The 16,821-nt window shown below is 38.1% G+C and overlaps 2 protein-coding genes across 2 annotated transcripts; one reads left to right on the top strand and one right to left on the bottom strand.

The window, feature by feature from the left end:
- Positions 1–1,774: 1,774 nt before the first annotated feature.
- LOC148847688 (transferring glycosyl group transferase) lies at positions 1,775–12,455 on the bottom strand. The gene is made up of 2 exons (XM_088949417.1): positions 10,873–12,455; positions 1,775–2,269 (listed from the first exon to the last, which is right to left on the bottom strand). Exons 1-2 carry the CDS (start codon positions 12,168–12,170, stop codon positions 2,029–2,031), a joined length of 1,539 nt encoding a protein of 512 aa, XP_088805543.1. The 5' UTR covers positions 12,171–12,455; the 3' UTR covers positions 1,775–2,028.
- Positions 12,456–12,575: 120 nt separating this feature from the next.
- LOC148847687 (Pentatricopeptide repeat (PPR) superfamily protein) lies at positions 12,576–16,141 on the top strand. The gene is made up of 2 exons (XM_088949416.1): positions 12,576–13,342; positions 13,463–16,141. Exon 2 carries the CDS (start codon positions 14,202–14,204, stop codon positions 16,089–16,091), a length of 1,890 nt encoding a protein of 629 aa, XP_088805542.1. The 5' UTR covers positions 12,576–13,342; positions 13,463–14,201; the 3' UTR covers positions 16,092–16,141.
- The last annotated feature ends 680 nt before the right edge of the window (positions 16,142–16,821 follow it).

Genomic DNA, 16,821 nt, shown 5'->3' with positions numbered 1-16,821 from the left:
GAAATGTGGGGTTCAACTGTCTCATGTAAATAGTCTTTACGAAATGAGATGGCCATGCAAAAAGGCATTATAAATGCTTTACTCCAATAACACTTTTGCATTATAAATCATTAACTCCAATAACACTCAGCATAGTCTTGCTGATTGATTAGTGTTGCAATCAGAGCGAGTGTTATTGGAGTTGCTCTAGAGAAGTTTTATTTGAGCTGAGTGGGCCTAGAATTATTGGCTTAGTTCTGGTGGCAATGTTTGCTGCAAAAAGGACTAGATCAATTTGGACCTAAATTGATCAAGATGAACCTCGTGATTGAGTAGCACTCATACATCATCAAAGGAGAAATCTACTCGCGTGAAAATAGCTAACAAATGCTTCATAGTTTGTCTTTGTTCCATGACTAATAGTCACAGCAAGGTTGAAATTATGGCTTGGTAATGGTTGGCATGCTACTACAAGTAGGTCGGCTATGCTCTTCACCTATTGAAGATATTCACCCATGGTCATTGACCCCTTTTTTATCTTGGTAAAAAAGATATTCCATTAAGTAAGAACAAACAAACAACAAACACAAACCACCTAACAAACAGAAAGAAAAGAAAAAAAAACAGAGAAAATACTAGCTAAACTAATCTAACAAGAAAATCTTCCGCCCTAACTTAGCAGCCTCATGCGCAACCTAATTTGCAACAGGGAGCGCCAATTGAACTTGATATTTTTTCCAATACACAGAAGCTTAAGTGATTTGAATTCATAGTTGATTTACATAACTCCTACCCTTGAGTTGAATGCACAGAGATTCAACTCAGTGGTGATCAACCTGCTCAGCAGTAACCGATCTTGAAGTTCCTATGTTAGATATTCTGGGTTAACTGAAGTTGACAAATCAGTGGTGATCAACTTTGGTGGGCTGCTCTTAGTCCCTTCTATATATGACAGCAGCTGCTGGCCTTCAAAAAAATGGAAGATCAATCTTTGTGTACATTCGGGCTGAAAAAAATAGTAAATATCTGGAGTCTGGACCAAGAACAAAAGTTATGTAACATCGATTTGAGGTTATAAAAACCCCATTTGGGAGGGTTTTCCCCCAGCAGTTTCCAGTATTGTAACTCGTAAGGTAGGCCCATATACAAAGCTAGGAAGCTGTGTCTGATGAAAATCCCTGAAAGTCAAAGTATTTATGGTGAAGCTAGCTTTGTTAGTTTTCTCCGAGGCAGCTCAATCAACGCAGAAGCCCTCCCAAACGGGCCCTTCCAAAAAATATTACTTGAAAATCTGAAATACGATTTTAAAGCAATTGAAAGGTTGGTGAGGGCAACAAAACATAAGATTGCAGCAGAAGAGAAACCCATTGGCCACAAGATTTTAACTAAAAAGCCCAATTACTCTTGCAATGAGCTTTTGCAACATCCAAAATATACAAGGCGCATTTCCCTTTAATGTTCTTTATAGAATGCACCACCCCCTGTACACAAATTTGTCTCCTATGGGAGAGGCGCTTTGGCAACGGGAGATTAGAGAGAGAGAGAGGTCTACCAATTATTAGCGCAAACTGAAACTCTTAGAATCATCTTTGAAATTAAGATGAATTCCAAGTGCAGTGGTTTCTCCCAGTGAACACAGAACACATGTAATAGTTTCTGCTGATCAATTTATACAGCAACTACAGTTTCATCATTTCGATGATCATTTCTCTGATTTGTATATAATATATCATGAAATACATAAAAAAAAACAATAATTAACTATGATCTAATCTTTTTTTTATGATGGAACAACTATGATCTAATCAAACCATAAAAATTATGGGATTATAATAAAGTAAAACAAAAGATCAGCATAAAAAATCTGGGTTGACTTTACCTCTCTCAACGTTCAACAATGAATAAAGGAGTTATTTTTTATCAAAAATAAAGGGGAATTATGATAAACTCTACATGAATTGTGTTAGGTGTCCAATCCCTCATAAAAGGGTAGGCTCCATAATTTAGTTCCTTTCCCATTCCTTTGGTTTCGCCTAAAAATGTGTGGGTTCAGAAAGAAAATTTGAATGCACCCACTTTGGAATCTGTCACAGAATCCCAGAATGACAGTTTTTTCTGCTTAGCTGCCTTCTCTTCAGTTTTCAATACCAACTGGTCAATAGTCCCAGGAAATGAAGCTTCAATGACACTCCTAAACTTATCGTACAAATTTACCCTGTCTCTTGTTCCAGATACGAGCTCATTTGCATTTGGCTTCTTGAGAAAATCCAAAACATTCAATAGATTCCTCCTACAATACAGAGGACACTAAAAAGGTTATAACACAAAAAAGGGAATAAAAACTGTAAGAACACAAAAAAGATTTTTAAACATTGAAACACAAACAGCAAGAATCACAATAAAAGGGGATGGAGTAGAGTTGTTAATCTCGTTTTACCCTATCCATTACATTGCATTTGCTAACTTAAATAAAAAATGTCATTTTTATTACTGTTCTTACTAAAAGCACAAAACAAAGAAAAAAGTTGTTTCTATTTCATCTACCTTCTCATTGATAACTAACAACTATTCATTCATCAATAAAAGGCCAAAAAGGATGGGTAACACCACATGACTCTGCCTAAAGAAAAACTTCCAAGAAGAGCCTAACACCAAATGTTCGAAGCCCACTCGATTGACAATGACAAGGGAGATATTGAGGAGGATCAGTGTTGGGAAGTCAAGAAACATGTCCAGAAAATGTGGCAGAAATATGTATGCTGAGGTAGATGGGTGGAAAAACCATATAAAGGATAGGATAAAAAATAAAGTCATTCATAGGAACTTAGGAGTAGCTCCAATAGGAGATAAAATGAGAGAAAGTAGACTAAGATACCTTCAACACATGTAAGAAGAAGTGATTTGTTACAAGTTGAAGGGACTAAAAGGGTAAGGGATAGACCAAAAAGGACATGGGTAGAGGTAGTAAGAAATGATTTAAGCACCAACAATTTAACAATGGATATGGCATTAAACAGAACAGACTGGAAAAACAGGATTCATGTAGAGCCATATAGTTGGGATAAGGCTCGGATGATGATGATGATGATGATGTCAGAAAAACACCAGGCTGTCCAAGTGTCAAAAGTTTTCACCAGATAGAATGGGGGATTATTTGGGGTTGGACTCAATAAGAAGGGAAAGAAGACCAAGAGGAATGTAAAAAGAAGCAGAGAGGTTCCTGTTACAGACATAAAAGACAGAGTATTCAAACAAGGGTTACAGTTTCTACGAAGTGGCATGTGAATGATGGGCTTTGGAAGGTCAGAGGTTAGGCAGTTTCTATCAGGTGCTCCAGGGATTTAAAAATCAAACTAGTTGTTTTGTTGGGATCTTTGTTGGTCAGTGTTCAGTGTTTGTGTTCTTTGTCCTTGCTTTTTTGCAGGCTATTTATTGTCTGGAAGGTAGGAAGGTTCCAAAGGGAGGTCTGGTTTTGGGGTCTCTTTTTTAATTTCTCAATAAATTTTCTCTTTTATTTATTACCGAAAAAAGCCCAACAGATGATGAAACTGGAGGAATCCTGTTAAATAAATGAAAACAAAAACTAATTCTAGGTCGTTCCAAAGGCAAAACAAGTGAGGCAAACTGTAACAAAATAAGTGAGATTCTTCAATCACATATTATGGATGTGACAGAAAGGAAGACTCCTCTGAAGTGTAGTGCTGGTATCAGTATCCACATGTATCCAACATCACCCATTTTGAAGTCTCAATATAACATAGTTAAAGACAACTTTCTAGTTTCTTGATGATGGACCCATGTTTTAAAAGTGCAAGGTGCAAAAAAGGCGCAAGGATCAATTTGCACCCAAGGTGCGTGCCTTTTTGAATTAAGGTGCAAAAATCTAAAAAATAAAAAAAAATGTCGGAAAAATCAAAAAATAAAAAAATGCAAAAAAAACATAAAAAGTATTAAGCATAATATTAATAAAAATATAAACTTTAAATTTTAAAATAAATGTTTTAAAAAACCTATTATCTAAAATTAAATACATAATCATAACATGTAAGCATATTCAAATGTGAATTTAAAAATAAAACCAAACATATAAATTTTTTTTTGATAGATAAACATATAAAACATTTTCAAGCATGTAAAACCCACAATCTCTTTTTTTCCTCAATTGCATTATACTTAAAATAGCAAGCAAAGCGAGCAAACCGGAGCGGAGTAGAACCCCCTATTGGGTAGTATTGTTCATTCATTCATCCTACTAAAATTTCTTAAAAAGCAATTAAAATTATAACTCATTATTTTTTGTGTGAGAACTAAGAATTTAGGACCCTAACATGAACTTGTTTGGGCTTGCCTCGAGAGGCGTGGCATGGGGGTCTGGGGGTGGAGCCCCCCCCCCCCCCCCCAGCCTTTAGATTCAAAAAAAGCAAAAAAGCGTCAAACTTTCTAAAGGCACACACAGGCTGAGGCACAAGGCGCATCAAGCACACGCCTAGGCACACCAAGCATGCACCTTTTGGAAGGACTGCGCCTAGGACCTGGGCAAGGCGCCTACCTAAAATGTGCCTCGCCTGTGCACCTAGGTGCGCCTTTTAAATCACTGGATGGACCCAATGAACAAGTATTGTCTTTGTTGATTCACGAGAATTATGTTCATTCCAAGTTACTGACATAAATCAGTATAGATTATAGATGCCTAGTAATGGGTTAATGTTCAGGTCATGATTTAAGTAGTAGATTGTGGCATGCACTAAACCATGAAACCAAGGTTTTGTGATTGAGAAAATTCCATTATAGATGCCTAGTAATGGCAAAGTTATAGTCTTCAAAATCTTACAATTTATGATGCAATTTTTTTTATAAATAATTTATGATGCAATTCATGATTTGAATCATGAATTTTTTTTTGTAGTAAAAATAAAATTTACTAAAAGAAAAAGAAAGTACAAGAAAGGCGACCAGAAGTCACCCTCACCCAAGAGAGAAAACACCAAACACAAAGAAAACAATTTTCTTCTAACCCCTCTTTATCTACAATTTTGAACTCTGTCAAAGACTTTGAATCATGAATCCCAAAGGGTTTCGATTCAAATCTTATGTGTAAATCCTTTTTCTGAAAAACCCTTGCAATTTTTGTTTGAATCCTATGATTTTATCCATGAATCTTTGGACTTATATGATTCATGTCATTCAAATCAATTTAATTAAGACTATGTTCTTTACTTCATCATCTCTTTGTTTCTTTTAAAAAGAAACATTTTTTTTTTGGAAAAAGGTAAAGTAATTTTATTCAATGAGAAAGCCAATTACAACAAGACTCAGGCCAACTAGGCCTTCCTGGGCCCAAAACGTATTACAAAAAACATCCATGATTTAGTACAAAGAAGGAGAGAAACATTCCGACTTTTAAACTCCTCATTCACTAACGCCCAGGAGCAAATCTTCCCCACCACTTTCTGCACAATCTCATCTGGACTTTTAGATTGATTACAGAAAATTCTATTGTTTCTTTCCATCCAAATGGACCAAAGAACAGCCTACGGAATAGTCTTCCAAACAAGCCTACCTTTCTTGCTAAGACCCTCCAATCTCCAACTCATAAACAACTCCTTCACAAACTTAGGCATAGCCCAACACACTTCTAGTTTCTTGAAGAAATGTCCCCAGATTGAAGAGGAGATCGGACAGTGAATGCACAAATGATCTATAGATTCAGCACCCATGCCGCATAAAACACAAGAAGGATCAGGAATCTAAATACCCCTTCTCTCCAAGTTGACCCTAGTTAGACATTTATTCAAAACCATTGTCCAAACCAGGAAGTTCTCCTGACCTGAGCCGCGCATCTTAAGGAAAAGGGATTCAACTGTGAATCTACCATCTGCATTCCACTTCCAAGTCCATTCATCTTCCATACTCATATCAATTCTCTAATTTTGAATCTGCCCCAATAGACCTACATACTCCTCCACTTCCCAGTCTAGCAAATTCCTCCTACATAGGGGAGTCCAAGAAAAGGAGCCCCCAGAGGTACTAACGTTATCAGCAACTGAAGAATCTTGATTCACTGCAATTTGGAACAGCCGGGGAAAAGCATCAGCCAAGGGGCCTTCCTCACACCACGAATCCTTCCAAAACTTAATTCTATCCCCTTTTCCAACTTTAAACTTGACCCATTCATGAAAAGAGTACTGACCTTAGAAATACCAGCCCAGAGTTTTCCAATTAGAGTACTGACCATAGAAATACCCCCAAATGAAAGGGGATCGAGAGTTTTCCAATTTCCCCAATCCACACCATACTTAGCCGCAATGAGGCACCTCCACCAAGCATTTCTCTCATAAGCAAATCTCCATATCCATTTGCTAAGAAGAGCAGCATTGAAATCTTTTACTTTCCTAACTCCCAAACCACCCTTCTCCTTAGGCTTACACATTTGCTTCTGCTTAATAATGTGAATTTTCTTCTCATCCACCCATCCCCTCCATAAGAAGTTCCTTTGAAGTTGTTCCAACCTCTTTGCAATTTTATTTGGAATTGGAAAGAGAGAAAGAAAGTGTGTTGGGAGGTTGGATAGGGAACTCTTAATCAATGTAACCCTACCACCAAAAGACAAATATTTAGCCTTCCAAAGAGCCAACATCTTCTCCATTCTCTCAATGATCAAATACTTAACCGAAAGGAGCTCCATATGGCAGGCCATTATCTGTGCACAATCCTCCAAATTTACAACTTGACCCACTGGGATGATATTACTTTTGTTCAGATTGACTTTGAGACCCGTAACCACTTCAAACCAACTCAGAATTCCAAGCACTGTTTCCAACTAAGGCAGAGATGCATCCACAAAGCAAGGGTATCATCAGCAAACTGAAGAATATTAACTTTCTCTTTACCTGGAGAGATAGCAAACCCATTCCATAATCCCGATTCTGCAGCCTTCTTACTAAAAAGAGTGAGGATTTCCATAACACAGATGAACAGCAAGGGTAACAGAGGATCTCCTTATCTCAGCCCCCTAGAACTACCAAAGAAACCCGTGGACTGCCCATTAATTAGGATTGAAAATTTAGAGGTCTTAGTACAAACACTAACCCAGTTTCTCCATCTCTATCCAAAATTCACGCAATCCAACACCCTATCCAAACAATTCCAATTGACATTGTCATAAGCCTTCTCAATGTCAAGCTTACAAACAACCCCGGAATACCCTGTAGGGACGCACTTGCATGAAACTCCTGGAACAACTTCATCACATCTTCTTTCACAAAGTCCCAGCACTTCAGATAGAACAGATTGGTAAAACCATCCGGCCCAGGGGATTTATCACCTTCAAGCTTCTTAATTGCTGCACTGACTTCCTCTTCTGTAAAAGGCCTTTCAAGCCAACTTTTTTGGGTCTCACTTAGTTGCCTAAAGGAGAGATTGAAGGGAAATGGTCTCAGCTTCCACTTTTCCTTGTAAAATTCTTTATAGAAAGAGGTTGCAACTACTTTAATCTCTGAATCAGATTCACCACATCTCTCATTCCATGTCAACTTCTTAATAGCTGAAACTCTAGCTCTAGCATTAGCCACTTTGTGAAAGAAATGTGTATTTTTGTCACCTACCTTTAGCCAATTAACTTTAGCCCGCTATCTCCATTTCAATTCCTCTTTCACCACCAATTTTTCAATGCTGTTTTTTGCTTGAAGTCTTTTCGGCCTTAACTCTTTAGAAATAGGAGCCATTTCTTCTGCTTTATCAATCTCTTCAATAATACCCAATAAAGCCTTTCTTTCAGTCCCCAACCTTAACTTATTCTCCAAGTTCCAAATTTTAATTCTTTTTTTTTATAGCCGCCATTTTTTTTGCCAGAACAAAGGAACTGGATCCCTCCACCTGAAGTTCTTCCCACACTTTCTTCATCAATGGTCTGAGAGTTTCCTCCTCATACCAAGAGTTTTAAAATTTAAAGGGAGATTTGACCGTCTCCCTCTCCCCACAAATAAGCTGAATAGAACTGTGATCTGAGACAGGTCTAGGTAAAGATATCTGCCTAAAGTCCAGAAAGATGTCCTCCCAATTTGAGGAAACAAGAAATCTATCCAATCTGACTAGGGTAGGGGGTATCCTGGTTATTTGTCCAAGTGAACCTGTTACCTTGAATGGGATTGTCCATTAGATCCATATTATTAATGAAATCTGCAAACTGCCTCATCGATATAGTTCTTCCACTTCTTGTATTCTTCTCTTCCACCGACAAGGTGACATTAAAATCTCCCCCAATAACCCAAGGATGAGTCAAAGTCCCCCTCATATCAGCCGGTTCCCCCCAGAAACTCCTCCTAAGATTAGAAACTATTGGACCATACACATTTGTGACTTGAACTATATTACCATCTTGCAGCTTCAAGACAAGAGAGATCGAGAAATTCCCACTTCTACAAGAAATCAAACTACAAACTAGGGGGTCCCAAAGACAATAGCAAGCCTCCCGGACTCCCATTGGCCGCCTTTGCCCTCCATCTTACCTGACCATCTCCCCAAATACTCCGAATAATACCAGCATCAATTTTCTCCAATTTGGTCTCTTGAATCAATACAATTCCCGAATTTGAAGCCTTTAAGGAATCACAAACCACCATTCTTCTTCTCCCAGACCCCAGCCCTCGAACATTCCAAGAAAGAATTTTAATATTCATTGATATGACAAAAGAAGAGCCAACATCTCCCACTCCTAGAACTCACTCCCCCCACCCTCTCAGTTTTTCTTTGACCCCCTTACCGCCCCAACACTGCTCCCAGCCTTCTCATTCAAGCCCCAAGAGAGACACATCATTTCTCTGCTCCTCTTGGAGTTTGTCCCCCCTCTTTTAGCCCCCATCTTACCCCTTTCCAACAGAATTCTTTGTTCTATCTCTTCCAAGAACTTCACTGTCTCCGCTTCCATTCCCTCCATTGAGACCCCCAAAAAGCTCCCCAACCCTTGAAGTTTAGAAGTGACCTAGGAAGAGGACTTAGAGGTGCTGCTACTAGACTTACCTGCTTCAACGGTCCCAAGATTTGAATTTCCCACACTCACTATCTGGCCACTTTCTTCTCTCCTATCTGCCACAGCATGACTTAGCTCATTTTCCTCCACCACTCTTGCTGATTCTGAGTATCGCTCCTAATTGCAGACTTATCTTCAACTTCCACTACTGCCAGCGGCATCACCTCCATATTGAGTTTATTTCCATCATATGTAGGTTAAAAAACCGCGATAAGTGGATTATTTAACATTCAAGTTGAACTTGATTACATCATCATAAATTTCTAGTGTGCAAGTGGTAAACTCTGATAAAATTACTTTTCAATATATACTTAAACTTTTAATGTATCTGTTTTTAATTTTAGACAAGATTGTAAAAAAGAGATATATATATATAGATATATATAGAGAGAGAGAGAGATTGATAATTGCTATAAACTTATTACGTCATATATTTTACAATTTACTCTATGATTTATGATTCGATTTGATTCTCCATGATTTACAATATGATTACAGTTTTTAAAACATTGTGAAGAACTAATGAAACTTTAGACCTGCCAAAACACTCCAGAGGAAGTAGAAGAGAAAAGTTCTCTAGAGGTCCATGCAATTGTATTTGTATATAAACTCTATAATGATCCATAGCAAAACAATTTATCATCAATCCTAAGAAAAGCAGGCACTAACACATCCAAATTTAAGACTAACAACCAACGCAAATCATTCCACAAAACCAAGAATTTTTCTATAAACTCTCTAACGAGTGTCGGATCCCAAAACAGCCTATCATGAATCCTGTTCGGCTGTTCCTACCAAAATAGACATTTACACATGCTTTCAACTCAAGCTTATATAACTATAGAAAACCACCCCAAGGATCCAAACTTAAGTTCTTAGGAATACCAGACACAAAGACTCAAAAGAATAATAGAACACAAGAAGCAAGACAAATTAGGGGGAAGGAGGGTTAGAAAGTAGCCTTTGGAAGTTAGATATCACTCAATTCCACAATTGCATCTGATTCTTAAATCTTCCTTTTCTCTTGCTACCAACTACATTAATTTGATTTCAAGAAGAAGAAGAAGAAACTACTTCCAGACAAATGTTTTATTTCTTGTAGGTATGTGATACATGCAGAAAATCCATAATCAAAGATAGAGAGAGTTCCAAGTTCCAACCAACATGTTTTTTATATTTAATTATAGCTTGCAATGACCAGTTGAGCTTTTCTCTATGACAATTTTGAGCTTCACTGAAAAGACAAGTATTGAAATCAAAATAAATTAGATTTATATCAGAATTAGCTAGCAAAAGGTATTTTATTAAGTTGTTAATTCTTTTTTATCTTACAAATTTAATATAAGAAATGCCAAAAATATGAATTTATATGACATGATATCACATCCATAGGTTTCTAGACTTCTATTACATGGTATCTCTAGAAATAAAGTCAGTTCTAGTAATATCATCTAAAACTTCAGAACACCAACCTATCTATAAGAGATAGGAAACTTGAAATATTTGATGAAAAGTCATTGACATTGCTTTTTCTGGCTATCTGAATATTGATCTAAATTTTCACTTTATGATCAACTAACTCAATCTTTCAACTGAGTTGAAACCAGAAAAGAAGCTACTTTTCTTTTTCAAACTGAATTATGGAATTTACCTGATCTTAGTTAAAGTAGCAATCTTTAATTTATGATTGAAGAATACTAAATGAGTTACTTTTCTTTTTCAAACTGAATTCATAATGTCTTCACTTGATCTTAGTTAAAGTATTGATTTAATTGCAAGAATAAATATAAAAAGAAAACAATTCTATCAGAATTTTTACCACTCTAGCAAGCAAAGAGGAAAACAACAAGAAAGAAAGACCTTACCTACTAACGTAATTCTGTGTGATGGCAATAGATTCCTCAAGGTTGATCACCAAATGCCACCATCCATTAGGCACAAAGATCACCTCCCCTGCTTTGCACACACACTCAACGGGCCTCTTCTTCCAATTCTTAGTGGCACCATAGAAGTTCATGAACCACTCAATTATTGAAACAGGGCATGCCACTTCTGCACCATCAGGGCTTGGATGGACTCCTGGTGGCACTACATCTGGTGGAAACAAGATCCATTTTTTGGATCCCTTGACGATTGCATTCCAAGCTGATGTTGAATTTGGATCAATGTGGAATGAAGAACCCGACCCAACAGGTCCAATTATAATCCATTTGTAATCTGGTCTCTCACTACCCAAAACAGAAAATAAATCCTCTCTGAAGTACACGGGAACTTCATAATCAGAACCTAGTTCAGGTACCTTCTCTGCAAACTTTGGGTCGAAGAGATACAATGGCCTTTCCTCTTTCGCCCCATCTGCATACGTAAAATAATCCTCAAGCTTCATATTAACTGGCCCAACTGAAAACTCAAAATCCTTGGAAACCCGAATTAGATAATCCCTGCCCCACTTCTTCATAGCAGCCCAATTCTCGAGGCAACCTTCCAACAAAACTGGTTTATTTGGTTCTTCAAAGTTCAGTATAAACTCCTCCACTGAAATCCCTCTCCTTCGCTCAATATTATCCCTTTCGAGCCATTCCGGTTTCATTTCAAGGTTCGCACAGAGCCAACTTTGGAAGAGATAATCGGAATAAAAATCCCTCACTTTTAAACCCGACGAACAGTTAATCAACGCAGAAGACAAAGGCCTGTGTGCAGAAACGTAAGTAGATTTCCAAGACCCATTGAAGGAAAACCCTCCCTTGAAATTTTCCAAAACAAGATTCCTCCAAAGAGGTTCATGGTTACAAAAAATATAGAAAGACCTGCTCACTGTAGCTAAAACACCTAAATAGGTATCATCAAGAAACCCTAAAATATCAAGAACAAGTTCATCTGTCAGGATTCGAAGATTACCCAGGCCTGTATTTCTGGAGTTGCAAGGTGATGTACTAAGAAAGAAGTTTCCTAATGGCTGGACACCATGACTGTGTGAAGGAGCAGAGCTTTTCAAGTCGAATCCTTCTTCTCTTTCTTCTTCTCCCTCTAAGGATTCTCGTTTCTCTAGATCAGAGTTCTGGGTACTGAAAGAGATCTCTTCATTGTTCTTCATCTTCTTCCTTTTGTTCTTTGTCTTTCTTTTGATGACTTGAGATAGTAAGGACTTCTTGCAGCTTAGCATTTTCGTGGTAACAAAACTTTTGATGGCGGGAGGAAGATGGCGTCCGTCCACTCGCAATACCTTATTGCTGTGCTTGGGTTTTAGGCGCTGGCGGCTGCCGTAAATGATTCGTCTTTTTTTTATAGTTATTCTTTTGCAGCAATGCAGTGTTCCTCGCACTTATTTGGTTGGCCAAGCCCGTCCTGTGGGCGGCTCATCGGCCATCGTAGCCCAAGCCCCATGGTTTTGTGAAGCAGCTCCTTTGAGCGGTTAATTTGCAATTTTTTCCAGCTTCTATGCAAAATCTATGGTGGAAAAATAAAAGATTAACAGAAAGATTGAAAAGACTATTCTACCCATCGTTTTTTCCTTAATTTTCAAAATGTAATATTCCAATAAATTAACCTGCAACATTTGAATAAATTTGCTGTTAATAGAAATGCAAGCACAAACACAGCTTGACTTTGGCGCAGCAGTTACTGGTTCAGAAGAATCAGAATGCTAGACGGAAGCAAAAGTTGTTTGTTTGTTTAATTGAAAACGGGAAGCCCATTCACATGCAGTTGTTTTTCTTCGAAATCATCCTGCAAAAGCAATTCCATCTTCTTCTATAATTATTTATAATTTGTCCAGTTTTTTATCTTCACCTAATGTGAAAAATAATGGTGGAGATTAGTCAAAGAGAGGGGGGACCAAGAAGAAGCTATGTCAAAATATCTTATAGAACTGATTGCGGATCGAACGGAATCCTGATCAATCTATCACAGCGGAGATTAGATAGTCAAAAAGCGCATTTTTAAGTCTGAACGCGGTGTAAGAAATTGAAGTGCCAGCCAATGAAGACAATATATAATGTAATGCATCCAATGTGAACATTTTTTTCTTGGGGAGTTTCTTCGGCTAGAACTGAGCAACAATAGCAATGATGATGATGGTGGTGGTGATTCCTATGAACAATTTGATATTGCTCATCCTATCGCCTTAATGGAATTTGGATCTCAGTAATGGATTCATCGAGAAGATGCTTAAATCGTCGCTCGCCATCAGGTTCGTCGGAGATTCGACAATTTTACAAACCACGCACACGCACAACCGCGAATATAGATAATAGAATTGGGATGCTCAGTTGGAAACCCACTTGAAGATGCTTTTCTTATGATGAAATCGTTGAAGCTACTAATGGTTTAATTCAGGTTTGTTTCTTTAAATTTACGAAGACCCAGTTTTTCTTTTTATAATATCGATTCTTGTTTGTTAAAGGAGTTGATTCATGTGTATTGGTTTATGGGTATCAAATAATCTGGTCGGAAAAGGTTCTGAAAGATGGATGGGTAATTGCTATGAAAAGGCTAAGCAAAGCTTCTACAAATGAGAGGAAAGAGGAGTTCTTAAAGAGAGCTTGGAACAATTGCCCATATTCACCATCCAAATGTGTCGGCTCTGCTGGGTTGTTGTATCAACAATGTTCATCTCATCTTTGAGTTCTCCTTCCACGGCTCTGTTGCATCTCTTCTATATGGTATTTCTGTGAAAAAGACAATCCATATCGTAATTTCACCAGAGTTGGCAAACAATGCCAAAATCACATGGCCGGCTGCCCGCTCCATATACTCTGAGAGCTTTATCACTCTCTGATGTATACAAAACCATTCGAATAGATTGGGTTAGGGTTTAAGGTAGAAGGTTTTAGAGAATTGTCCAATTCTAATTATCAAACCAATATTTAAATATTTAAATACACAGAAAAACTACCATCTTTATCTATCTGTATTGTAGCTGCACTTCCGGCCTCCAGGCGATGTGAGTACCTCCGAACCAGTCTTACCGTTTAAAAATATATAACGTGATGGTGGAAGCAACCACTCGCAAACAAGGTCAATTAGTTGAAAAATCATTTAAAGGAAAAGCTGGCAAAACTCAAAACCCAGCTTGCATTTGCAATGAATCCCAGTTTCTCGGGAAAAATACAGAACATGTTAATGGACTAATTCCCCACCCAGGTCCCATTTTCAAGCTTCTAACCATCTCCGAAACCATTGGAGGAATCTAATCATGAATGGTTGTAGCAGCAGCAGTAATAGTGGTATCAGTAGTTATGTAGTTAGAACACTCAGATTAAAGAACCCAAAACTCTTATTGTTGGAAACTTGTTCCAACATTTCTCACCTGAAAGTAATCCATGCCTATATGATCAGAACCCATATCATCACCGACTTATTCGCAGCTAGCCGACTGATCGCCTTTTGCACAAACCCCACCTATGGAACAAGCTTTCTGGATTACGCCCAACGAATCTTCTCCCAAATTCAAAACCCCAACCTCTTCATCTACAATGCAATGGTAAGAGTTTATTCAGGCAGCAAGAACCCCCAACAGTCCTTCCAATTCTATAGAAAGCTTCAGCAGGAAGGCCTCCTTCCGGACAATCTAACATTCCCATATTTAGTGAAATCATGCGCTGAATTTGGATGTGTAGGAATGGGTATTCAAGCCCTTGGTCAAATCATTAAACATGGATTTGAATCTGATGTATATGTACAGAATTCTCTAGTTCATATGTATGCTACATGTGGAGATATAGGAACAGCAAACCGGATCTTCCGAGGGATATATCATCTGGACGTTGTTTCTTGGACTTCCATGATTGCAGCGTACAACAAATGTGGGGATGTGGAATCAGCACGCAGGTTGTTTGATAAGATGCCAGAGAGAAACTTAGTAACATGGAGTATTATGATCAATGGGTATGTCCGAAACCACCATTTCAACAAGGCAATTGAGCTGTTTCAAGTTCTACAGTCGGAAGGAGTACAGGCGAATGAGACAGTCATGGTTAGTGTGATAGCTGCATGTGCTCATCTGGGAGCCCTTGAACAGGGAGAAAAAGCGCACAACTATGTGCTTAGGCATAAGCTAAATGTGAATTTGATCCTTGGAACAGCTCTTGTGGACATGTATGCGAGGTGTGGAAGTATTCAAAAAGCTATTAGAGTTTTTGAAGAACTGCCTGAAAGGGACACACTGAGTTGGACAGCCGTAATAGCAGGACTAGCCATGCATGGCCATGCAGACAAAGCACTGGAATATTTCTCAGAGATGTTGAAGACAGGTATAACACCAAGGGACATCACCTTCACAGCAGTTCTATCAGCTTGCAGCCATGGGGGGTTGGTGGACAGGGGTTTCCAAATCTTTGAGAGCATGGAAAGGGAGTATGAAATAGAACGGAGGCTAGAGCACTATGGGTGCATGGTTGATATTCTTGGGCGTGTAGGGAAATTGGAAGAAGCTGAAGATTTTGTAAGGAAAATGCCAATGCAACCTAATGCTCCAATTTGGGGAGCACTGCTAGGGGCTTGTCGAATTCACAGAAATACAGAAATCGGGGAAAGAGTGGGGAAGATTCTGATTCAGTTGCAACCATGTCATAGTGGGTATTATGTGCTCCTCTCAAACATCTATGCTCGTGCAAACCAGTGGGATAATGTTACACAACTGAGGCAGATAATGAAGGAAAGAGGAATTAAGAAACCGCCTGGGTACAGTCTGATAGAGATAGGTGATACTGTTTACCATTTCACCACAGGGGATAAATCACACCTGGAGATTGAGAAGATTGAAGCAATGTGGGAAGAGATTGTTAGGAGAATAAGAATGGCAGGATACACAGAGAATACTGCAGATGTTCTTTTTGACATAGATGAGGAGGAGAAGGAGAGTGCGCTATACAGGCATAGTGAGAAGCTTGCAATAGCCTTTGGGATGATGAGGACCGAAAACCATACACCACTCCGGATCGTGAAGAATCTGAGAGTATGTGAAGACTGCCATACAGCCACAAAGCTGGTTTCCAAGGTCTTTGGCCGGGAACTAATTGTAAGAGACCGGAACAGATTTCATCATTTTAGAGGAGGTTCCTGTTCTTGCATGGATTACTGGTAATAAACAGTCATTTTGAATTTTTCAAGGCCATTCTTGTTCTTAATATTCAACATAACTCTAGATTAAGGTTTTCAGCTTTTTCCTATGATCTAAGCTTAACAAGCAGTCCAAATACAAAATAAACATACGGTTGATACAAATTATACAAAAACTTTAGGCTCAGTTTGGAAAAGAGTGCAAATACAAATTTGTAGAGTGCAAAACCTTGTATTTTGTATTATTTTTTATGTATTTGCACTGTACATATTCGTATTTGTACTCTTTCCAAACTGAGCCTTAAGTCCAGGAAAAATTAGTACCCGTAAAAAGAGAAACAGACCAATTACTTTTCCTGATAACACCTCAAAAATTTGTTGAAGCAACATTGTGGAAACATTGCAACAAAAAATGCCATAGTATGATCAGTTAAAGTTAGAGCTGTAAATGAGTTGAGCTAGCTAAGTTGCCAATCCACAAAAGAAGAAGAGGAATCAGCCCATGCTAGCTGAGACTCATCTTGAATCCGAGCTTGGGTCCACTCATAAGGGGGTGTTCAATAATGAGAATGTTTTTGCTTTAACTTGTTTTCAGAACTGATACATCATCAAAAAAACAAAATAATGTTCTTCAACTCTGCTTTTGTTTTGAGAGGTGAAAATAACAGTCATATTTTTGAAACCATCAAAATTATGTTTTCTAAAACAAAAACAAATTTTCAATCTCCAACTTCCTACTACAGTGTTTGACAGAG

Source organism: Nelumbo lutea, chromosome 6 (assembly GCF_056320005.1).
Source record: "Nelumbo lutea isolate HS-2025 chromosome 6, American lotus-T2T, whole genome shotgun sequence".
Taxonomy (NCBI): Eukaryota; Viridiplantae; Streptophyta; class Magnoliopsida; order Proteales; family Nelumbonaceae; genus Nelumbo; species Nelumbo lutea.
The sequence above is the reverse complement of the archived record's forward strand: the minus strand, read 5'-3'. Positions and strand labels throughout refer to the sequence as shown.